This window comes from Myotis myotis, unplaced genomic scaffold (genome assembly GCF_014108235.1).
Source record: "Myotis myotis isolate mMyoMyo1 unplaced genomic scaffold, mMyoMyo1.p scaffold_m19_p_4, whole genome shotgun sequence".
Lineage (NCBI taxonomy): Eukaryota > Metazoa > Chordata > Mammalia > Chiroptera > Vespertilionidae > Myotis > Myotis myotis.
In genome coordinates, this window is record NW_023416346.1 from 107316238 (window position 1) to 107342318 (window position 26081).

The 26081-nt window shown below is 40.8% G+C and overlaps 1 protein-coding gene across 2 annotated transcripts in view; it reads left to right on the plus strand.

Annotated features, from left to right (window-relative positions):
• Nucleotides 1-9668: 9668 nt before the first annotated feature.
• Nucleotides 9669-26081, plus strand: part of TMEM47 (transmembrane protein 47) — a 28201-nt gene continuing 11788 nt past the window's right edge. For both annotated transcript variants that reach the window (XM_036305410.1, XM_036305411.1), the window contains exon 1: nucleotides 9669-10185. In XM_036305410.1, the coding sequence (XP_036161303.1) occupies nucleotides 9960-10185 (226 nt within the window). In that variant the 5' untranslated portion in view covers nucleotides 9669-9959. The remainder of the gene's footprint in view (nucleotides 10186-26081) is intronic.

Here is a 26081-nt window from a genome sequence, read left to right on the forward strand (position 1 = left end):
GAAAGCAGTTAGTGAGCAATTCATTTCCTTAACTTAATAAAGCATCATGTCACTGTAATGTCATTTCAGATATCTTTGTATCTCAATTTGCTTTGATGATGAGTACTGTATTCACATTACCATCTCTTCCAAATTGTAGGTCAGTTCACCAGTGCCTCAATAAACATAGAAAGAGAGAGAGAGAGAGAGAGAGAGAGAGAGAGAGAGAGAGAGAGAGAGAGAGAGAGAAGGAAGGAAGGAAGGAAGGAAGGAAGGAAGGAAGGAAGGAAGGAAGGAAGGAAGGAAGGAAGGAAGGAAGAAAATACACTGATGCCAGTTAAGGTACACAACACTGATTAATTCTTGCTAATGGGACCAAAATCAGTGGCAACTTGAGCCTGATGATAAGTAGGCATGAAAGAAACAGCATTGTCTTGGTCACCACACAATGTGTGAAGAGTAAGGAAGAAAGTTGAGACTTTTAAAATCTCTTAGCACCTGCTTTGATATAGCTACTTGCAGTAGAAGTGAGTCCTGAGAGGCCTGAGAAGATGGCGTAGCTCAGATGCTTCCTAAAGTTTAACTTGCACATGATCAGTATGGATCTGGATCTGTTAAACAAAATATTCTAATTCAGTAGGTCTGGGGACACGTCAGGGATCTGCATTTCTAGTTAACCCCCAGGTGAATCCAGTATTCCTGGCATCCTTCATGTAGCAAGGATTGAGAGCAGTAGGGATGGAATCTACTAAATGAGCAGATGGGGAGAGGAAGGAGGGATGGGACTTACAGAGAGAGAACAGAGGATAAATGCAGGTTCTGATGAGGCAACCAAGACCTGGAAGGCTTACTCTTTCTCTGCAGTACCCCTTGCTCAGGAGTTATCAAGTACTTAGAAAGTGTAGTAATTCAAAACTATATAGTGCTATTTGATTATTTTCCTGGAAATTGGTGAAGGAGCTGACATTGTATCTAGGTTGGTTAGGGGTAGAATTGAGCATTTTACTAGTTGTAGAACCCCTTAAAGAGAAGAACAGAAGCAGCAAGGATTTTAGACTCTGAAGAATCATGGAATTAGATGCAAACAAAGTTTACCTAAATCTCCCAGGACTAGCTGATACCTGGATTATAATCCTAATATATAAAGAGCCAGGATCTGTCACGAATGGACAAATGACTGAACAGTGGGCCCCGGGCCACTGGGGCATGGTGGCGGGAGGGATCTGTGGACCCCAGGCCACCAAGGTGCTGCAGTGAGAAGGGTCGGTGGGCCCCGGGCCTCTATAGCGTGGTGGTGAGATGGGTCTGTGGGCCCTGGGCCACCTGGGCATGGTGGCAGGAGGGATCTGTGGGCCCCAGGCCAGCTGTGTAGGTCCCAGGCTCAGGCAGCCATGGGTAGCTGCAAAGGGCCCAGGCTCAGGCTGGCAGTGGCAGCAGCAGTGGGGTAATGGGGACGGCGCCTTACCCTGATCCACCAGGTCACCTCCTGCAGAGGGAGGCCAGACTGTGGCTTAGGCTGGGGTCCAAGGCAGAGGTACTTAGGGGCAATCAGGCCGGCAGGGGGGCAAGGTAGGGGCGATCAGGCTGGCAGACAGAGGCAGTTAGGGGTGATCAGGCAGGCAGGCAGAGGGGTTAGGGACGATCAGGCAGGCAGGTGAGCGATTAGGAGCCAGCGGTCTCGGATTGTGAGCGAGTGCAGGCCGGGCTGAGGGACACCCTCCCCATGCACGAATATCATGCACCGGGCCTCTAGTAATAAAATAATTATAATTAGTGCTTACCATATGCCAGACATTGCACATTATATAAATTACCTCATGAATCCTCACACCAACTCGAACATGTAGGTATCATCCCATTTTATAAAGGAGGGAACTGAGGTTAATGGCATGCCCAGATCCATACAGTCAGTAGGTTCCAGAGTGAGTACCTTAGCCATGGTCTGGCCAAATCAAAAGCAATCCCTAGTCTTGTTTATCAAAGAGCCCTTAGCACCAAAACTTTCTCAAGTAATAAACCAGACAAAACCAAATATAACTTATTTCAAGATCTTCATGGTGATTTTCTTTTAACATCTCCTAAGATTTTCAAGTTTCCTAGATTGACTTTTACAAAGGACATTTTAATTTGGGGCAGATAGAATCCCCTTTTACTCACGTTTATAGAATTACTAGTGGCCTGGTGCACAAAATTCGTGCACATTAAAAGGGGATTAATTAGAGGATATATTTTAATATTGCAATTTGCCCTTTCTCTATAATAGAAGTGTCAGAGATGAAAGAAAATCAGTAAAATGCATATGAAAATCTTCCTCCTGTCAGAGTCTGGGGCACATCACGGGACCCAGAGTCAAGTCCCCGGCCACCCATGTGAGCCTCGAAATCATGTGAGACCCAGACCCAGCCGCCCCCCCAATTGGGCTAGATCCAGACCCAGCCAGTCCCACCCTTGTCAAACCCCGCCAGGTGGGGGGCATAGCCTCAGGTCCCTGGTCAAACCCTGCCAGGCAGGAGTGCAGCCTGAGGTCCCCTGTCAAGCCCCACCAGGCAGGGAGCACAGCCTGAGGTCCCCTGGCCTGGCTCCAGGGTGGACAGAGCAGCCTGAGGTCCCCTGGCCTGGCTCCAGGGTGGACAGAGCAGCCTGAGGTCCCCCAGCGCAGTACCGGGGTAGGGGGCACACTTTGAGGTCCTCCGTCAAGCACTGCTGGGTGGGGGGCATGGCCTCAGGTCCCCCAGCCTGGTGTCAGGGCAGGGGGCCCAGCCTCAGGTCCCATGGCCTGGTGCCGGGGTGGGGGGCACAGCCTGAGTTCCCCTGTCAAGCCCTGCCAGGCAGGGGATGCGGCCTGAGGTCCCCCGGCCTGGCGCTGGGTCAGGGGGCCTGGCCTCAAGTCCTCTGTCAAGCCCTGCTGGGCAGGGAGCATGGCCTGAGGTCCCCTGTCAAGCCCCACGGGGGGCGGGGTGCAACCTCAGGTCCCTGCTGATTACTTGTTAAGGCTCATTATGGGAACTCAGCCTCCGCTGTGGGTGCAGCCATCTTGTGTGAACGGAAAGCCTGCCTCCTCTGTGGGCACCGCTATCTTTGTGGCGGAGTGACAGTCAATTTGCATATTACCTCTTTATTATATAGGATTGTAATCTCTGGGGGGCGTGTGAAACAGTAGGCTAAGAAAAAGTTGAAAGAAAAAGATTCAGGGAATGACAAACAACACTGATCTTCATATCGTTCTGTTATTTCCACCTTTATTTGTTTGGACCTAAATTAGCTGACATTCAAATTTGACAGACTGCTGACAAATCATACAATACTACTGACTCACTTTACAGACAAATTTTAAAAGGTGAAATCTAGAGGTGAGAGCTACATTGAAATACAGTTCCTAAGAGGATCATTTTTCCACTAGCCTCAGTTCCCTAGCATTGCTGACATTTAAGACCACCTTTTGGAAATTCCAGAGAGAAATTGCTTAACTGCATTCTTTTCCTTGGAAGTGTGAGTATAAATTGCTCCAGGTACCCTTTCTACTTAATCCTTTTTAAAAATGTTAGCCTTTCCTTCAATTAACCTTGAGCCATCCCTATATTTGAGATATATAAATTTGGGGTTCACTTTTCCCCATTGATAATGTGAATCCTTCAGGCCACAAAGAAAGGAGGGGCCCACACTTGCTAATGAAAGAGAACTTTCTTACACTGCAGGCATAGTCCCTATCAGGAGAACACTGGGAAGGGCTTCCAGCCACAGTTTGAGACTGTCTATATTACAAAAAATGAACACATGGGAGAGATTACAACAGTGCCAATCATCTTGGATGAAACTATTTTTGAGATGAGAAACTGACCATATTGCTGTCTAATTTGGCAAGGGGGTGGGGGCAGGGTGTTCTATGCAGGCATTTATCAGAATTTTTCTGCCTAGTCACAATTGTCTTCATTCAAATGTCCAAGGGTAAAAGTCTCTTTGAAAACTCACCAAGAAGTGAACAAAGATGGCTTTAGAGTAAAATCTAAAGTAACAGAGGAGGCTTAGCTAATGAGCTCCAAAAAGAGTGACGGAAAGGGTGAACAATTATCCATAGTGATTCCTGATGGCCATGATTCAATCTCTGCTCTAACTTCCCTTGGCTTGTGTTGATGTGAACACCTTAGTCATGATTTAATACTAATCAGCTTCAAGTTCCAAGCATAAGGTAAACCTGCTCACCCTACCAAACAAATCAGTTATTCACGGTAACCATTTCTCAGGCTTCCCTCTCCGCCCCCCCCTCCCCCCATTTCAAATCAACCCTCAACTGTGGCGCACACCAGGAGAGATGTAGAAATGATGTATCATGCTGATGGTTATCAAGGATAACTGAAATGCTATCAGGATGAGAATATGTTGGTAGGTGTTCACTTGCTTCAGAGTAACCAAAAGCTTCAATTTATAATTGTAGAAACAAAGAAATGAAAAATTTAAATGTAGTCATGAGGTGCTTGAAATGCTTATACTCCACAAAGCTGTAAGTGAATACAAATAAAATATAAATATGAAGGAAGATCTGATCTTATAAGTGACTGTTATTAAGGAAATAGAGGCTTGAAAAAGATGGAAAAGGCACTTAAATTTAGTCCCACTGGGAATATTCTAATTTCCCCTGTATTCCCACCTCCCGGGCATCTAATTCATACTTCTTTCATTACAATAAACATATTTATTTAAAACTAATCATCCTTCAACTCCACTGACCTCTTGTGTTTTCACTTTTATGATTTATTTTCTTTCTTTGTGGGCGAGTAAATTATAGGTACTACTGTGAAACAATTACCTTGAAGTCAAAACATCAACACATAATGTGAATCGTGAATGTGCTACTACTGACTTAAATGTAACTGATTCAATAATATCATACATTTTTAAATTGGAAAACACATTAGGAAATGATCGGATTTAGTTTTTTGAAGGTGGGAGTCTTTATTTTCATCAATGTTCTTTTTTTCTTAAAAAAAAAAAGCAGAAATAGCAAATATCAGTCACAATTATTTGTGATATTTCTAAGCCAAGAGCAATGCAACAAGAAATCTCAATAATGCAATACCCAATATACCATAACCTGGATCTCTCTTGGACATGATTATCATAAATATCAGGCAAGCCTCATTATAGCATGGTTTCGCTCTCATCAGAATCTTTCTAGCATAGACCTCAAAAATGGAATAAAGAGAGCAAACCACTGAAGTATTCTTTGTTTCTAACTTATAATGTATTTTGCCAACCTTATCTGTTACATTGAAAAAAAGTTGATGGATATTTATAATCTTTTAATGATTATTTCATCAATGTTTTCCCATCCATTCTTACTTCTTCCTCTCCAAGAGTAGACAGTTCTAACCAGTGTGTGTCTGATGCCATCCCAGTGCTGAAAGTCTGCAGTGTAGGAAGACCTTTCTAGGATCTGGGAAGAAAAGCAGGACTCAAAGAGCAAAACAAAATGGTTTGTCCGTGAGGGAGGGAACCTTCTCTATATGGATGGTGACCTGGATTCAGAATAACTAGAGAAACCTTCCCACTGTGTATCTAAATAATGGGTAGAAGATTGACATTGACCAGAGGCTGCTGCGACAATGACAAGATTGGTGACTTGAACAATGTATGAAATTGCTTGGCTCATTCCTGAAAACAGTAAATTATCCCTGTTTAGTCCCTAACTGAATAAGTCCCCTCTAATTTTTCCCAAACCACTGAACTTTAGTAGTCATACATCTCAACTGCTAAGCAAATGCAGAGATGGTGACCTTGCTTACAGACTGTGAGCAGACAGCATGGCATTTACTCTTCTTTATTCTCTTAAGAGACCTTCACAGTCTGGAACATGCTTCCCCTCTCCATCTCCTCTATACCCTCTATGTCCCATCATGACACATTTGTACTTTTCTGATGAGTTTTCCAGTCACTTCCATCCAATCTCACCTTTCACATCGCTGCCCCATTTTCTGGCTTGATTGATTCAAGCATAGGACTGATTTCTTCCTTTACTACAGGGTCTAGGGCAGGGGTGGGTAAACTTTTTGACTCGAGGGCCACAGTGGGTTCTTAAACTGAACCGGAGGGCCAGAACAAAAGCATGGATGGAGTGTTTGTGTGAACTAATATAAATTCAAAGTAAACATCATTACATAAAAGGTACGGTCTTTTTTTTTTTTTTTTTTTTAGTTTTATTCATTTCGCGCTGCAGGCCATAGTTTGCCCACGGCTGGTCTAGGGAATGACTCCTTCCTGCCTGTCCTTAGCTGCACAACTCATATAGATTCACACATCAGTGTTCTGTGACTCAAATTTTAAATTTCATGGAGCTCTTATACTGTGGGATAGATTTAGGGCCCCTAGCCTTTGATACCTGGAGGTCCATGGATAACGGTGACTGTTGTGACATGCTGCCCTTTGTTAGGCTCAGGTGAAAAGGGGGTCTCTGGCCTTTGTGTGACATTATAGTGCAGGGCCAACAGAGTCATTGTTTCTAAGAGATCTCAAATACATTATCTTGAGCTAGGAACTCTTTTTCCCTTACTATTTCTCAGATATGGGTCCATTTCAATCCTTATTTCTACCTTTCTCCTACACACACACACACACACACACACACACACACACACACACACATCTTATTTGTCACCTCCCAGTCCACTTCCAGCCAGATAATGTTTTGTAGGTTTTCATTCAATGTTTAGTAATTGTTGAAATGCCCCCTACTTTTTCCATCTTTAGCATGAATGCAGGTCTACAATCTCTTATCTCCAAAATTTGGGGTCAGTTGTTTTAAGGAATTCAGATGTTTTCAGATTTTTGAAGGATACTATGGTACACATATTGTGAGACAACATCCAACAGGGTGTGTGGCTATTTAGTCACACTAAGTGGGATAAAAAATAAATAAATAGCCTCAGATAAATTTGAAATTGGTTTGATACAAACTTATGAAAAGAAAAAAAAACTTTTGTCTTGAGAGCTTTTCATTTTTTGAAAGTTAGGATTAAGGATAGCTAATCTATATTATGTTGTGCAAATTCTAGAAACAATTGACAGAAGAATGGAAATTTTTAGGACAATTTGTTTTTTTGTTGTTAAAATGGCTTATTTTTCTGATTTTGGAGACAGTACACAGACAAGTTTGTAGGTAGTACAAAGAAGGATGGAGTCACTCAAGTAAGCCATTGAGAACAAGCCAGAAAAATGAAGTGAAACAAGTACAGAGGTGGCTAGAGTGAGGGTGGAGGAGGAAGAAAGCCCAAATTATTTATTTTTTAAATCCTCACCGAGGATATTATTTCCCATTGATTTTTAGAGAGAGTGGAAAGGATGGGGAGAGGCAGAGAGAAACATCGATATGAGAGACACATCACCACACCTGCCCCTACCGGGGCCTGGGATGGAGCCTGCAACCTAAGTAAGTATTCTTTTTTTAAAAAAATATATTTTATTGATTTTTTTACAGAGAGGAAGGGAGAGAGATAGAGAGTTAGAAACATCGATGAGAGAGAAACATCGATCAGCTGCCTCCTGCACACCCCCTACTGGGGATGTGCCCGCAACCCAGGTACATGCCCTTGACCGGAATCGAACCTGGGACCTTTCAGTCCGCAGGCCGACGCTCTATCCACTGAGCCAAACTGGCTTCGGCAAAGTAAGTATTCTTGAAAGGAATCAAACCTGTGACCCTTCAGACCCCAGGCTGACACTCTATCCATTAAGCCACACCGTCTATGGCAAGAAGGCTCAAATTAGAGGGAACAAAGATAAAGAAAAAAACATCAGCTGACTAGAAATGGAATTTATTAAAGGGCAGGTGGTAGAACTTGACGAAAAATATTTATAACTTAGAGGGCACAGTCAAAAAATTTCCTTAAACATTATTTTCAAAAGTACATTATAAGCCCATGAACATAAATCCAGGTAAAAGAAAACCATCACAAGCCTGGTCATCCCTATTAATCATCTTGGTTTTTAAATTTTCAATGTTCCACTAGGAACCATTTTCAAGGAGAAGCACTTAAGCTTCTTCCTCCTTGGGAGGTTGGGAGGCCAAGAAGTCAGAGGTTAAGGAGCTCAAAGTGCTCTAGGCATTCTTTATTAATGGCAACAAATATCATGATTGGCAGGTATGGGAAAATTACCAGTTCTCTAATTTCCAAATATAAGAAAACCATGGGTTTTTTATTTCACCTTGGGTTGGTTCTTATTCGCAAGTCACTTGACACTGATTGTTTCTTACATTCAAAATGTTGCTTGGGTCAAAATGTGATCAGCCCCATGGAAAGATGTGGTTAGAAGGAAATGGTTATTAACAAAAACTATGAAATCTTAGAGTGTCAAGGACTGTGTTTCATGAAAAGAGAGAAGGTATTTACTCCCTTCTTCAGATCTTAACCACTATTTTGGGTTTCTTACCAATTTTCCAGATGATGAAAGGTCTGGGAACACCCCCACCCCCAGTGATCTACTATTCAACAAATTGTTACAGGAAAAATGGAAAACAGTCAAAGAGATGCAAAAGACAGATGACCCACCAATCACAAGCTGACCTAGTTAATTACAGAGTTACAAATTCAATTCCAAGGGGTGTTTATTCCTCAGGTATAGATAAGAAAATAGAGCCTTTCCTCAAGAACAGGGGCAAGGTCATATATGGCTGAATCCTTAGTCCGGAGAGCACAGTAGGTGCTCAATACATAGGTGTAGATTGAGCACTTAAAGATATGACACTCTTTCTATGCCAGGCCCTGGGCTAAATCTTGAGGTGTACAAGAACAGGTTTATGCCCAGGGAGGGATTTAGATCCAACTTGGAATTGTCCAAAGTCCAAAGAATAACGGTTTCAGTCAATATCAAACCAAAGAACAGAGCAGCAGATAAGCAAGCAAGGCTTACTTCACATTTTGCAGGAGCTTTCAATCCCATTTTAACGCCTGCATCCCCTGAGCAATCGCCCTTCATAGGGGGCGTGAAAGAAAGCGAGTCCCGAGAATAGAAGCAGCAGCAGTTTTAGAGGGAAAGTTAGGAAATAGGGAAAAGTGGGGGATTACTGGCTCTGAGACAGGGTCCCTCCTGGGTTTGAAAAGAGAGGACAAAATACCTGTTATCACCTTTCTCCTCCTTCCTCCAAATCCCCCAGGATAAGAAATTGACGGGCGGTAGTGGGGAGGGGAGGGGAGGGGGGTGGCTTTGCTCCATCACTGAGAGACCTCTCCTTGGTCCAAAGACTACAGCCCAGGAAACCTAGGATTCCTCAGCTGAAGCCTTCTAGAAAAGGACCCACCCAACTTGCTAAGAAAGGAAAACCCACGTGATGGCGGGGGATGGGGATGGGAAGCTAGGCGACCCTGCAGCCCTCTTGGCCAGGGGCGGGGCCAGGGGGCCAGGCTGTATCGAGGAATTGCCCCGCGCAGCTGGTGCTGGTGGGGGCGGGAGGGAGGGGGGGTTCCTGCTGGTTCTGCGCGCGGAAGCGTGGAAGAGGAATCGCTCTGCGCGCGCCAGGGGCAGAGAATAGGGACCCGCTCCGCACGCATCGGACAGGGGCGGGGCAGGCGCCAGCTTCCATCTAGTGGTGCCTGGAGTTGAGAGCCAAAGCCTGACACCGCCCCAGTGCGGGCTACCGCCCCGCCCCACTCACCACCACCTCCCACTACCGGGGAGGGGCCGGGGCGGAGCTAGCGGGACTGCGCCGGGGCGGAGCGGGCACCCAGCGAGCGCGGGCAGATCGAGGCGCGGGTTCGGTGGCGAAGGCTCGCGGTGGGATCAGCGTCCTTGCGGCTGCTGAGGACCTCCGCCTCGGCCGGCCACCTCCGCACCCCCAGTTCGTGGCGGCGGGAGGCGCGGAGCCCCAAGGGAGCGAGTTCCCGCGCCCCGCGGAGCCGCTGCTTCCCTTCGAGGAAGGTCCGGAACCCAGCCCTCCGGACCCGCCTGGCGTCTTCGCCTTCGGCGGGCCGGCTAACTGCGGCGCCCGGGGCATGGCTTCGGCGGGCAGCGGCATGGAGGAGGTGCGTGTGTCGGTGCTCACCCCGCTGAAGCTGGTCGGGCTGGTGTGCATCTTCCTGGCGCTGTGTCTGGACCTGGGGGCCGTACTGAGCCCGGCCTGGGTCACGGCCGACCACCAGTACTACCTGTCCCTGTGGGAGTCCTGCCGGAAACCCGCCAGCTTGGACAACTGGGACTGCGAGTCCACGCTCAGCAGCGGTAAGGGCCTGGCGCGCCGCGATCCCTTCCTCCCGCCCCGTACTGCCCCGCGCCCCACTGCCCGGACCGCCGCCGCCTCTGCCCCGCACTTTCTGTGTCCCCTCCCCTTGTCCGCCCCGCTCCATCCTGGCCCCTACACGCATCCTCGGATGTCCACCCCTGCCCTCTCCCTGATCCTAGTGGCCACACAAACCCAATGCGACGTCCCGCGCCCTCCACCCTCCTCCCGTGGTCATTCCTCGGGCTCTGGAGTAACATGTATGCTCTTTGGGGTCATTGTTATCACTTAAGGCGAGAACCATGTGTCTGTGGCTTCCTCGCCCCCCTTGAAAAGGGAAAAGCAAAACCGACCCAACTTCACCGGGATGCCCTGGGTTCTCTCTCGGTCTTCTTCGCTCTGTTCTCCCTCCTCTCTCTTCGCGGGAAACCGCCCAAGTTTACCTCTTGGTGCCCGCGTTTCTGCCTTGTCTCCACTTTACCTGACTTTTCCCCAATAAGTTTAGGTTCGGACTTTCTATTTCCTGACATTTTGGGGGGATGTGAAGAGTTGGGAGAGGGACAGGCTTAATTTCTCTTCCTTTTATGGTGACACTGCCCTTGGTTGTGAGTTGCCTTTTCTTCTCTCCCAGTCCAAGAACCTCCCCTCTCCTCCAGACCTTCCTTTCTTTTCTCTTCATGAACTATTCACAAAAGCCTGGGACTTAGTACCCTTTTCAGCCAGCACTGAAAGCTGCAAATGGAAAGATGGGGTTTGGAGACAAAGGTAGTTACTCGGGCTACCAGCCCCATGGGGGCTTTACTGCTTTACTCTCTCCTTGACCCCCAGTTGCCTTCCCCTGTACCCCAGTTACGCCCGTAGTAGAAATCTGCCAACTTCTGATTTCTTGCTGCAAACCCTTTTCCTTGCTAATCTTGATTCTTCAGCCGGTGTCGGTACAGAGAAAGGGGAATGGAGAGAGAGGACCTGCCTGTGATTTTATGCACTTAAACGCACCCCTGAAAAACTCATTAAATTCCTTCGTGCCAGTTTCATGTCTTTGGGACTATTTATAAAGCTTTGCTGGAAACGTTTCCAGTTCCAAGAAAGTTGAAATAACACAACAGCCACAAGAATCTGATTGACTTTTGTCTTTGGTTTCTTGTTATAAGAGAGATTAGTTCACTTGGTTAAGTTTGGGCCATAAAATTGATTTTTCTGTTTACAAAAGGCCTTTTCTTCGATAGTTCCTCAAAATTTCCATTGAAGGGTTTTGGTTTTGTTACTTAATTCACTGTGGAGGGGACTGGTTGGCAGCAGGAGGTCAACATTTAGGCCTTTAATTCTTTCAGGGTTGGTTGTTTACAACTAAAGATGAAATAAGTCGTTAAAATGCCTTTCTTCAGTAACCAGGGGATCCAAATAAACTTTGGGGAAAATATCTTTTCTTTCTCCTCTTGAATAGAAATGGAAATTTATGTAGGAATGCCAGCTTCAGTGTGTCTCCTTAGCAACGTGAATCTTTTGCCCCTTTCCCACTGTCTCCTCAAATAATAGCCCCCTGGTTGTATAAAGACTTTGCAGCTAGGTTAGAGAAACCAGCTTTAAGTCCCATTTTCTTTTCAGGCCAGGATCCCTTTCTCTTGGCCAGGAATGCGGGGTATGGGGAGAAGCCAGCTCATTTTGTGGAGCAGTATGCAGGGCTGGCTAATCTCTCCTTAATTGCCTCCATACTCATTATCTTCTCTTTTCCCCTCTCCAGGCCAGGAAGCAGGGAGACCAGAGCTTAAAGCAAAAGTAGTGATGATAGGACTAGGCAAGGTAGAAATCAGAGGCAGGTACAGTTTCTGATGTTTTCCCTCAACCCGTTATTCCGCCCTCATGTTGAAACTCATACACCAGCATTGACTTCTGTTTGGGTTCCTGAAAATCAGCTTTAGTTTTATTTTGCTTCCCAACTAGTTTTCATCCTAGAAAAAGTATACTTCATAAGCAAATAGGGTTTGGGGTGGGGAGTAGAGATGGCATTTTTAAGGATATCTGAAACAAGTTGTTGGCTTTCTTTATGTAGTAGCAGTTCATTTTCGTCTCCCCAAGGTGGTGTGTATGTGTATGTGTGTGTGTGGGGGGTGGGGATTGAAACAATATGGAAAATTGCTCAAGCTCCCACTTTACAAAATCAGTTTTCTTCCCATGTTCTGGGGACTTAAAGCCTGTATCCACTGGTGTTTTGAAACGAAGGAGGAAGCTTGAATTTAAAATGAGCAGTGCTTTTCTTGCATGTTCCAAGGGGCCAGCAGCTTTTCTCAGTCTGTTTGCTTTGTGGAGTAGCAGAAAGCAGGGAGAGAAATGTCTTCTCTGAAGATTTTAATAGATCCACTTCATTGTCTCTCAAAATGAATTACCTCGGGAGGAACCAGCAAGGACAGTTTTACAGAAGGCCCTTCACCAGGATCTTCAGGGCTTAATTAAAAACCTTTGTCTTAATTAGAATTAAAACTGCCGTGAAGAGGCCAGCTTGTATTTACAGAAGGGAAATTTCAGGAATGTTTCTACTGACGACAATCTGTCCTACTTAGGCCCAATTTCTACAGAAACTTTCCCCTCGGCCATTATTTTTAAAGCTGCATTTTAATTTTGGTACCAAATATGCATCGTTTGCTGCTTATAACCTGCTTTATGATTCTAAGCCAAAGCAGAACTATGCCTTTTGTGTCCTGGTGTATTGAAGGTTGCGTCAGCACTTCTAGTAGGAACCAGTAATCCCGGTGTCAATCAGCACTAATGCTCTTCTCCTGTGTCCCAATTCAGTGTATGGAGGACAGTCCATTTTAAGATTTAAGTTTTCCACAAATGAGAAAGCGGCTAATTGGCTGCCATTTGCGGTGGAAACAAACAAACAAAGAAATAATAGAGTATGCTTGTTAGGAAGTTTCGAATCAGTAGTACTCACATGGCTGCTGGCCATAGAATTTCTTTCTAAGGATAGTTTTCCCCACTACCGATTTTGGGCTTTTAATAAAACCTTTTAATTCATGTTTAGTCTTAATTTTTTAAATGATAGTTATGTTTCGACTTTTGCTTAGTCACATTTAGTTTTAATAACTTTTTTAAAGAACATAGTTAGGGTTTCACAGCAATAGCAATTACAGGAGAATCCTACCTGTAAGTAGGATTACTGAAGTGTATGCAAGAGTGCTGCTGCCCTGAACTTGATATCAAACGTGCTGTATAACCTCTAGGGTGGTTTTACATTTCTTCTTTAAGATTCATAAATATGTAGCTTTCATGTGAAGCAAATTGTTTTGTTGTTTGTGTGACTTGTTGACTACGCAAAAAGCAAGGACACGCAGATGGCCAAATGAACACATTTTACTGAGAGTAATTTTGGGATATAAGAAGTGTATCCATTTTTCCATCTGCAAAATACTTGATCAAATAGTTAGTGGCTTTTCAAGGAATATTGTGAACATCATTCCTGCTCTGTCCTAAAAATAGCTGCATTTGTAACATGAGTCACCGGCAGTTTTGAAATGACAGTGCACTATACGCTAATAACAGGTGAATATTATTATTTTCAGTTGACAAGAGGTTCTTTTAAGAGGGCTTTTTATATGTAGCTCACTTTTTAAAATGGTAGTATAAAAATCCACTTTAAAAGGCATCAGAAAACTTATCTTTACTGGTAGTTTAAGATAAACTGAAATGCCTAAACACCTGTAAACCTTAGAAAATCTGAGATACAGTGATTCTGAGTTCAGAGAGATATCATCTGTGCATATTTTAAGTCCATACCTTCATTGGAAGACAGCATTTCTTTGGGAAGGCTCATAATGAAGTTTACTCAAGGGAAGGTTCAGTTTGTTGCTTAAAATGAGTTGATATTGATGCATGTTTACAAATAGCTCAGCAACCCTGGAGGTCACAACAGTGAAACCCTCTTCCAGCTTCCTGCAAAAGAACATAAGCAGAACAAATGCTTTGGGTTTTTTTTTAACCTACACAGCTCAGATTTATGGCAAAATTATGCAAAGAGTAGCACTTAGCACCAAAACTTTCTCAAGTAATAAGCCAGGGAAAACCAAGTATAACATATGTCGAGATCTTCATGATGATTTTCTTTTAATATCTCCTAAGATTTCGGAGGACGTTGGGTATGGAGGGATTGAGTAAAAAAGCAAAAAGAGAACTCATGGACATGGACTGTGGGGTGATTGGGGGGGTTGGAGGTGGAAGAGGGCATAGAGGGGATAAATGGTGATACGAAAAATAAGATAAATTAAAAAAAAGATTTTCAAGTTCCTGAAATTGACTTTTACGAAGGACATTTTAATTTGTGGGCAGATATAATTCCTCTTTTGCTCACATTTATAGAATGATTGTAATCTCCAGGGAGCCATTTAGAACCATCTTTGTCAGCTAAGGGATTTGATGGGTGTGTGAGAAGCCTGGCCTTTCATAAAACATTTCAAAACAGTCAAAAACAGATCTTAAGCAATAGATTTAGCTTGCTGTCAGGAGTACCCTTTAGGAATTTCTTTTAAGTTTCTGTTTAATAGTAAGACTACTCAGCCAGACCATAATACACATCCAGTGCTACTAGATATGTTAGTGAAAAGGATTATCAGTGCTTCAAAGTAAGTCCCTGAATACATTACCTAAATACCACAGTAAACTTCTATATGAACTATGCCAAATTATAACATGATCCTGTAGGAGGGTCGAGTACTCTTGTAAGAATACATGAGGCTTTGGTTTCAAAATGCCCTGAAATTGGCCACTTACCAATCACGTGATCGCATACAACGTAATGTCTTTAAATGGTTTGTTATGACGATTAAATATACAAAAGTACATGCTCATTAAGGTTATGTTTCTTCCTTATTGTATCTATTCAGAAAAACAAACCCAAGGTGATTTTTTCAATAATTAAGGACTTTTTCCCCCTTAAAGGGCACATTTTCTTTGCATTAAACAATGAAGTACATTGTTAGTTTCAAGTTTAAATTTTGATATGCATTACCTAGCATTTAATAGTACTCTTGGTAGATAGATCATGATCAGAAATAAAAGCTGCCTTTTATTCAGTACTCGTACAGGCCAGACATCTCAAGTATTCCCAAGGTCACAATAAACTTGCACAGTAGTGAATGCTATTCCTATATTATTTGAAGAGACCAGAGATTTTTGTAAATTTACGAAGTTCTCAGTCAGTGGTAGAGACAGGATTTCTCCAATAGTGTTCTAGTTACAAATGCTGGGAAACAAACCTTACCTAAAGTTAGTAGTGTAAAATAATTATTTTATTGTGCTCATGACTTCTTTGGGTCAGGGATTCAGATAGGGCATAATGAGGATGGCTTGTCTCTGCCCCAGAATGTCTGGGGCCATAGCAGAGGATAACTTGAATGTCTGGGAAGGAAAAGATCTAGAACTACAGGATCATCTTCCAAATGGTTTCCCTGGGTTTGGCACCTTGGTGGGAATGGCCGGGAGACTGGATTAAACTGGGACTGGCTTTTCTAACTTGGTGGTCTCAGGGTAATTGGACTTCTTACAGGATGAGTGTGTTTGTTCAGAGCCAGGGTCCCAAGAGAAACAGGCTCTGTCTGAACTAGCCTGGAACATCACAGAGGAGCCATCTGGCCAGCCCAGATTCCAGGGGAGGACAGTTGGACTTCACCTCTTGATGGATTGACAACAATGTCACGTTATAGAAGAGCATGCAGGATAGGAGATGCTTTTGGGCCACATTTACAGCATATATTTTGATCCTGGAGTCTAACTACAAATCTGCATTCTTTATTGCCTCCAAAGAACAAAGACAACTAACTGCATAGCTTCTTTTCTTAAGAACTTTGAATAGATTATATAAATAATGTTTGGCTAGGTTGAAAACTACCCTGAACCTACACATGGCTTTAATGATTGCTCACTTGTAAGCAGTTAATTTGGATTTGGAATCAAATGAACTCAAGAACCTAGCCTGTCCACAAATAGAGAACTTTTTCTCTGTGTATATAACCTTAGATCATCTTTGATTTAGTCTCAAATGACCAAGGCTCAAAGTAACTTAAGAATCTGGACTGTAACCTGCTAGTTCATGTTGCATGATAAAATTTTAGTATTAAAAAAAAAGTTTTGTGAGTCTGATGAGATGTTTTGTAAACAAATACTAAAACATTAAAATTCCAGACAGGAGCCAGGTCTTATAGCACTTGAAAGGTGTTGGAGTTGTAGAGTTGTTTTTTGTTTGCTTTTTAAAAAAATGAATAAGTAACATAATTATTTGCCTAATAAGTACCCATATACTGAATCAAAGAACCATAGCACATTTGGAGTAGGAAAGATTTTAAAAATAATTCTGCCCAATCAAATTTATTGCAAATATTAAGAAAAATTAGTCAAGGTACAATGTTAAAGACCCTATAGGGAGATTGTAGTTGTAGCTGTAGTATTTTTGCAGGGTCGGTTTTCAAAATTTCCTGTAATATTTCAGATAACTGTCTCGCTGCTTGAAGGATTGTTGCATACTGTCATGTATGAAATTTTGGATGAAGAGGTTAAGGACTCCACAGGAAATAGATGTCCACTTTTTTTTAAAAAAAAATCCTCATCTAAGGGTATGTTTATTGATTTCAGAGAGAGGAAGAGAGAGAAAAACATCAGTGTGAGAGAGAAACATGGATTTGTTGTCTCCCTCCCATATGTGCCCCAACCCAGGATCAAACCTGAAACCTAGGTATGTGCCCAACTGGAAATCAAACTTGCAACCTTTTTGGTGTACTGGATATACCCATCTGGCCTGGGCAACATCTACTTTTTATAAGATTATCATCCAAAATTTGATTTCACATAGAATTTAGAGTCTTCAAATACTCTTATGTTGATAAGTTAGTTAAGTTTTTGATGTTTATTATCACCAAATTTACAGTGTTTCCATGGCTAGTCCTTAAAAATCAACAGACTTTTTTCTTTAGGTTTCTCCATGATATGGTACTTTAAAACAGTGACTTAATTTTAAGTTGAAAAATAATTCCAAAAATATGTGGAAGCCAGCCATGTACGCTTCTTAAATGGATTAAATGGATATACATTTTACTATATCAACTTATTACTATATTCTGGCCTTATTTTTTTTAAAATACAGTTATCTATCAAAAGAGACTGATTTTCCCTTGAGCAGAATTTCATCCTCACATGTCAAAACCACTGACATGTAAATCTTTACCAGTTTTGTCAAAGTATTGGATCATCTCCCTTAAAAATTAGACAAGGACATCTTTCCTTGCCCTTTTTTGCTCCTATATTTGTATGGGATTTTGAGATACAAGTAGATCATCAGTTTTCTATTCTACTGTAATCTTGCCTTTGGCACCAAAGACTCTCATTGAAACAAAACAAAACAACATCCTACAAAAATATGGTACCATGGATCCCAAAGAACAAAGAAAAAATATCTAGGAGATAATTTTTGTCTCTACCAGCTTATTAACTTTTGAGGTTTAATGAGCCATGTTTCAAGATAATGTCACAAATACTGATTCTGTCTTTTCAAAATAAATGTTTAGTAGGCAAAAAGATGGTAAAAAATAGAAGTCAGGACTTCTTGAGTCACATGTTCTCTATGCATAGAAAGGAACACCCACAAAAGAACTCAAATTTCTATCAAAGAAGATTTTATTGCTGTCATGTTTAAGGTCCCTAAACCAAACATTCATCAAAATGCTGCCATAGTGCTTTCTGAATGCAACCTGGAGTTTATTCCTAACACCATTAGGTGACTTAGAGATAGAAATGACTTTTCCCCTCTTTCCTCGTCTTCTCATATGTACCCAAGGAGTTGACTTACCAACACATATTCATTGATTTCCTAGCAGGGAGTAGGCATTATCCTGGTACAAAGTCATCCAGTCAGTTCTGTGTCACTGTGCTGCTAGGTGGTAAGGTGATGAATGAAACAAATTAATGAAATAATATAAATGTGCAAAGTTCTGGAAAGAAGGATATTTAAGTTTGACTTCTGCAGGAGGATATAAGGGATCTCATCTAAAGAAGCTTGATAACAGGAAACTGGTGGGACAGTTGCTTGCCAATTTTATCCTTCCATATTTATTTACTAAGGGGGTGTTTTAATACTGATTGTGGGTGACTGTCCGGCTGTCTTCTCTTTGATTGTTATGAGCTACCATAAATCCATCACAAAAGCTTTTTAGTTGCTTAGAGAAAGGTTACCCCTCCTATTCCTGGTGTGGGTTTTCTTCTTCCTGCTTTTCAAAATAGCCAAATTTTCCAATTGTCACCTTCTTAGTTTTTTTCTGAAGAATGAAGAAATAATGTTCAGTGTAACAGACTCATCACAACTTTATAGAAGTACTATGATTAGAAATTACTATTGAGAAATACCTGTACCCATTAGATAATATTAATTATCACCAAATGCTAATGAAAGTGTTCTAATATAGTACATTGGAAGAAACAGCAGTCGTTAGCAGTGAAGGTGTCTTTCCTTTTGTCTAAATACTGAAATTTGCTTTAATAGCAAGGCTCTTTGCTAAGCTTTGTATACAATGGTTTTATTTTGGGTAAAAACCCCATATGCTATGATATTTAGATGATAAATTGCATTTCCACCAAATTTCCTAAGATAGAAGTCAGTGAAGCAACTAAAATGCTGCTTTGTTTATTCTAACATCACTACAAAGCAACTCAAAAGGCTTGAACAAAATTGTCATGGATTGAGAATTAGTAACCTGTTTGGTACTTTTGGGCATCCAGAATTTTCCAAAATGTTGCCAAAATTGATCAGCACTTTGGTCATTTGAGTTTGTTGTATCACTAATTTGGATGGTTACCCGAGTCATTTATGTACTTAAAATTAGGTCGGGACTGTACTTTTGACACATTTTTTTATCCATAAATGAGCTAAAGAGTAGGACTCTAAATTCTATTGTTTACAATTTGATTAACATGGCTATGTAAAATAGGTGCTTCTCTGCTATTATCACTTCATTTTGTGTAGTCCAGTGCATGTAGTGTCTATATTGTTGGTCATTTTTATAAAAGACAGCATTGTTTGCCTTAAATAATTGTTTGAAGAATGTTAGTTTTGCTATTAGTTGTTTGAAAAAGAGGTGGTCATTTTAGTTATTGAAATTAGAATCTTTTTTTTTTTTTTTTGCTGTCTTTGTGTCTCCATCTCATGGGATAGTGGAAAATTAATGCAGCGCTGATGGATTTAGGTCAAAATGCAATGTAGCCAAAAAAAAAAACAAAGTTTAAACTCCCTCAATAATGGTTTTGGTGTTTCGCTTCATTTGCCACATACAGACTAACTTTAAAAAGTTAAGTATATCATTTGATACCTTCAGAAATATTTCTGTGTTCCTTTTGCACAAAATAACAGCACCGTTTGGTTCATTCTCCATATATGAGGCAAATAAATTCTTACATTACATTTGATGAAAATAATTAAATGCCATAATTTCTGACCATGTGAACTAGTTGGGGAAAAGACATAGTCTTTAGTGAAGAGATGGATATCTTGGGGAATATGGGTTTAAAATGTTATTCTGTAACTGAGCTTTCTTTTCCTTAAACAACCATAAACCATTCCAATACTTCCAATTTCTGATGACAAAATGGAATTAGCAATACTGAATTTGCTTTCTGAGTTCTCACCAACATAACTAAAATAAATTTAAATGTATTGCTAAAAATGTGTCCTACACGTGAATAAAGGTATTTAGAAGAACTGAATATTGCAGGGTTTGAGTGAAATGATCCAGTCTATGTGGGTGAATTGGGGAGAGGTAGTAGGTGAACCCTATGGGAGGTGGTGACAAGATGATAGGTTGAATAGAGAATGAGTTTGATTGCAGTCATGGATGTCATTTTGGTTCATATAATTTCCTTTTGGGGAATTCAGAAGTGAAAACATAAGTGCATGTCTGGCAAATTTGAATGTGATAACAAAAATTATTAAAAATCAACCCTGGCCCAGTGGCTCAGTTGGTTGGAGCATCATCCCACACACCAAAAGGTTGCAGATTCAATCCCCTGGTTGGGGCGTGTATGAGAGGCAACCGATCTGTTTCTCACATCGTTCTTTCTCTTTCTCTCCCCACCCTCCTCTCTAAAAATCAATAAAAATGTATCTTTGGATGAGGATTTAAAAAAATTACTAAAAATCAATATTATTTTAGTATATGATATAGAAAAGTGAGAATCATGCATTAAAATATTAGAATACGTTTAGGGAAATACTACCCCACCTAAACTGGGAGTTGAATTTTAAGGTTAAAATCTGTTTCTTCATTATTTTTAATTATATCTAATATGCTAGAAAAAGTGGCAGTTGTGTGCTTAGGGACTTACATGCAGTAGAACTAATCTCAGCTTATATGCAGTATCTACAGAAATAAATAAATTAGCCAGTGTTTGACAAGTTAAAGGTTTTGAAATGAAATGGATGAAAGAAAGCTTTAGGTACTGGTGTGGTGCATTAACCATGGCTCCAAAGTGTGGAAAATTTATCATCATCAAGATTTTGCCTTTCCTGAAAATCAGAAGTAAATTTTGACCATGAATTTCACAAGGGAATGGGAATTCTTCGATTTGGCAGTTATAATATGGCCAATAGAATTTTCATAATGCAGTGGTGGTTTCAAAACTGTCATGTGAGACTGTAAAATAAGTCTGCACAATTCTGCAGAATACTAAAGCATTTGTAAACATTGGAACTTCTGGTGCCAGCTAATAAAAATACCTTGAAAGAGGATTTGAGTTTAGTTCCTGTGTTGCATATTAATTTTGGACTTGATTTTGTTGTGGGGTGTGGAGGGGCTGCAAATCTAAATTGGCCTAAGAATTAAATTGACATGAGACAGATTAATAGGAAAAAATAAGCAAATTCATTATCTATGTACTTATGGTGGTTCCATAAGAATATGGGGCCCTAGGACAAATAGGACAGTTGAGGTTTATATGCCATTCTGGAGCTAAGGAGTGAGGACTGTAGTGGTTGGACTTCAAAGAAAAGAAGGCAGTTCACAGGGAGATGAAAAGCAAATGTTTGGTAAACAAAAGTTTGCTGGGCCTTCTTTAACAATGGGGCACCTAGAAGACTTGGTCGAGGAAGGGCCTTGCTAGGTGCCTCCCTGTCTGTCACACCCTAGATCAGATTAAACTATAGTTAATCTCTGATGATAGCTCACTTCCTGGAGCAGGCCCTCTATCTAAATTCTTTTAGGCAGTTAGGGGGCAGGTCAAAGTTGTTTCCTGAGTTTTTTGTTTCTTAAAAATAATTAGCTTAAAATAATCAATAGCCCCCAAAAGGTGTATTTTGTGGTGGCAAACTCTGCTCTCCCCTCATTATGACAAAAGGACTGCTCAGTTTTTGTTCTGTAACTACAGGGCAAAGTATAACATATAAGAGTATAACATCTATTCATTCATGGGTCCCTCCCCCCCTTTGTTTCTGTTAGAGAAAGCACTACTGGAGAAGTCTTGAGTCTTGGCTCTCCTAGGTGCAGTTTCCATGCCTCCAGTGCAGGGGTGGGCAAACTTTTTGACTCGAGGGCCACAATGGGTTCTTAAACTGGACCAAAGGGCCGGAACAAAAGCATGGATGGAGTGTTTGTGTGAACTAATACAAATTCAAAGTAAACATCATTACATAAAAGGGTACGGTCTTTTTTTTTTTTTTAGTTTTATTCATTTCAAACGGGCCGGCCGTAGTTTGCCCACGGCTGCTCCAGTGCGTCCACTGTGTCAATTTTGCCAAAATACTCTCAATTGGAACCTGATATATATGATGGCAGCCTCTTTTCTGGGTTGATTTCTGGATCTAGAACATCCTCCCAGCACATTTGAGCCCTCGTAGGTTTATGGACAAAAAAAAATATATACATTTCTCCCTCAAAACTAATTTTCACTTGTTCTCTCAGGTCTTAGAAACGTAACTCAGATTTCAAATCTGCTGGCCTGCCATTGAACCAGCTTTAATTGTGCAGAGCAGTGCAATTTGTAAAACAGCACCACGGCCATTGATGTTCTGCAGAGCTTATTTCTTTTCACTGCTCCACTTCACTATGAGTATATCATTTATAGAAATGTGTAAAACTAATGCAGAGTAATAAATCTCTAAGGACTTTTAACACTTCATCTGACTAAATACTGTGAGGACTATAAAATTAGGACACTAAGATTGATATAGAAATTCACCAATTATGAGAACTTAAAACATGACTTTTTAAAGAAATGGGGCTGAAAATTAAGAATTTTATGACATTTTAATTTGTTTTGCCAACACTGAATATGAGATAGTAAGTATTTCTGACATGCAAATCTTCTAATGGAAAAACCATTAATGTGGAGACAGGTTTTTCTAGTCTTTATTATATCACTGTAAATTGCCCATCCTATATATAGTATATAACAAAATATCATATATATATTTCAAATCTACATTTGATGGATAAGTAAATATCAGTAAACATAAGTCCTAGCCTATTACTTTAATGGCAATTAGTAGGTATCTATAAAAGTATTTTTCATTTTTAAATTCCCCATATTCTAATCTTGTTCAGTGAGAAAGAGGGAAATGGTATCAGGCCAATCTACATAGTCCCTGACTTTAGCTCACCTGTGAGGCAGGCCCTAATATTTGGACAATGGATTCTAGTTGTTTACTGAAAGAGACACAATAGCATAAGCATGTTCACAGCTCCAAAATGGATAGTGCTGAACCTTGAAAAGTGCTCGGGGCTTCTTTGACTGCGATAGCCATATCGAACCACTCTTTCAGCTTCCTGATTGATGCTCATCTGGTCAGCGAGTTAAGAGCTTTGATCCTGGGCAGCCTGCCTGAGTGAATCATTCCAAATGGATATAATGACAACAATCCCCAAACTTGGCATGGTCCACCAGAGATAAAGCCTCAATACTTCAGTCTGAGCCCCAGCCTCTGGCCAGGAGAGTGGCAAAAATGGCCCAATTCTAGTCTCTCTTGGAAAATAAAATGGCTTTTCTGTTTGAGGAGGCATATCTATGGTTTTGGACCAAAGGGAAGGGTAGCAGTATCACAAAGGTGGTTGTGCTGGTGACATGCCTTTTTAACTTTATGTCCAGAGTGACTTTCTCATTAGCTACAACCCTTACTACTAAAAAGAAATATAGGACATTTAGAAGAAAATCAGAACTCAGTGTATTCATTTACTTTTTAGAACTATTTTCTGTGCTAGAAGAGTTTACCTTTCTAATTAGGTTCTGGACCCTTTTAGTAACTGTTATTCTCCTGGCAGCTTCTATTGCATTTTATGTGGTGTTCCATATGGAATAAAGTATTACTATTTTAATGGAGTTTAACATTATCTAAGATTTTTTATAGTTTTCTCTTGCTAAATTGGATAACCATTACTTTGTACTCCTTTATTATTCATTTATCAAATCAACTTCACTATGAATTTATTATTGTCTGAGAGACCTTTACCTAGAAAAAGGTTAGACATTTAAAATGGTACATAAAGTCTAGACCAGGGGTCAGCAAACTACACTCGGAGGATCAAAGCCAGTCTACCAAATCTAATGAACAAAATAAACTGTTGAACAAAATAGATCCAGAGACATAGAAACATGGAACAGGCTGTTGAATCTCAGAGGGAAGGTAGGGGTAGGTAGGAAGAGAACAACCAAAGAACTTGTATGCATATATGCATAACCCATGGACACAAACAATAGAGTGGTGGGAGCAGGGATGGCCTATACGGTGTCAATGGGAGAAAAAAGGAGATAGGTGATACTTTCAACAATAAAGATGTAAAACAAAAAGATGGACCGCCTCCTCCCCCCGAAAAAAAAACCCAACCCAATAGTGCACCACCTGTTTTTATATAAAATTATATAAAATTTTATTGGGATATTGTCATGCTCATTCGTTTATGTATTGTCTATGGTGTTTTCACACTATATGGCATAGCTGAGTAGTTGCAACAGAGATCATAACCAACAAACCCAAAAATATTCACTATCTGGACCTTTATAGAGAAAGCTTGCCTTTTTTGTCTATCTTTACAAAATGCAAATATATGTGTGGTTTAGCTATTCTTTGAGGATATTTAAAGTAGAGAAAGTGACCAAAATTAATTTCTGATTTATTTTGGGTTGAAAGTGGAAATAGTCACATTTATAGCATTTTATGCATAATGGGTAATGTGAACAGGCTTATCAGAATAAAATATTCTATTGTACTTTTAAGATATTTTTTAAATGAGTAAATAATTAGTTGTATCTTGATTTAGATACAAATAGATACCTTGAAATTTTTTAAAAATGTATTTTATTGATTTTTTACAGAGAGGAAGGGAGATGGATAGAGAGTTAGAAACATCGATGAGAGAGAAACATTGACCAGCTGCCTCCTGCACACCCCCTACTGGGGATGTGCCCGCAACCAAGGTACATGCCCTTGACCAGGATCGAACCTGGGACCTTTCAGTCCGCAGGCTGACGCTCTATCCACTGAACCAGACCTGTTAGGGCGATACCTTGAAATTTTTATTTAAAATCATTCGTAGGAAGTTGTGAAAGTCATAATCATTTTATAAAAGTAATAGTACAAAATGAAAATACAAATGATTGTAAGCAAATACTATGAGCAACTATATGCCAACAAACTGGACAACCTAAGCAAAATGGACAACTCCCTAGAAATATACAAAAAAATCAGGAAGAATAGGAAAATCTGAAAAGGCCAATAAAAGGCCAATAACAACTGATGAAAGTGAACTAGTAATTTAAAAACTCCCTACAGATATGCACCCTTATGTTCATAGTTGCACAATTCACCATAGCTAAGATTTGGAACCAGCCTAAGTGCCCATCAGCAGATGAGTGGATTAAAAAACTGTGGTACATCTACACAATGGAATACTATGCTGCGGTAAAAAGAAGGAATTCTTACCATTTGCAACAGCATGGATGGAACTGGAGAGCATTATGCTAAGCGAAATAAGCCAGTCAGAAAAAGAGAAATATCACATGATCTCACTCATGTATGGAATGTAATGAACAACATAAACTGATGAACAAAAACAGATCCAGAGACCGAGAAGCATCGATTAGACTATCAAATCTCAGAGGGAAAGTAGGGGAGGGTGGGGATATGGGGGAGAGATCAACCAAAGGACTTGTATGCATGCATATAAGCCTAACCAATAGACACAGACAACAGGGGGATGAGGGCATGAGTAAGGGGCCGGGGGGGGGGGATAAGGACGCATATGTAATACCTTAATAAATAAATAAAAAATAAAATTAAAACTCCCTGCAAACAAAAGTCCTGGGCCGGATGGATTTACAGGAGAATTTTACCAAAGAAGAAGAACTAACATCTATCCACCTCAAATTATTCCAAAAAATTTAAGAGGAAGGAACACTTCCAAGCTCATTTTATGAGGCCAGCATTACCCAAATTCCAAAACCAGATAAAGGCACCACAAAGAAAGAAAATTACAGGCCAATATCCCTGATGAACACAGACACTAAAATCTTCAACAAAATATTAGCAAATCAGATCCAGCAATATATTAAAAAGATCATACACCATGACGAAGTGGGATTGATTCCAGGGATACAAGACTGGTACAATATTTGCAAATCAATAAATGTGATAAATCACATAAACAAATTGAAAGACAAAAAAATCACATGATCATATCAATAGATGAAGAAGAAAAAGCATTTGACAAAATCCAGCACCCTTTTTTGATAAAAACTATCAGAAAAGTGAGAATAGAGTGATCATAATCTCAATAACAAAGGCCATATATGACAAACCTACAGCCAGCCTAATGCTCAATGGGCAACAACTAGAAGTGTTTCCCTTACAAACAGGAACAAGACAAAGATGTCCACTCTC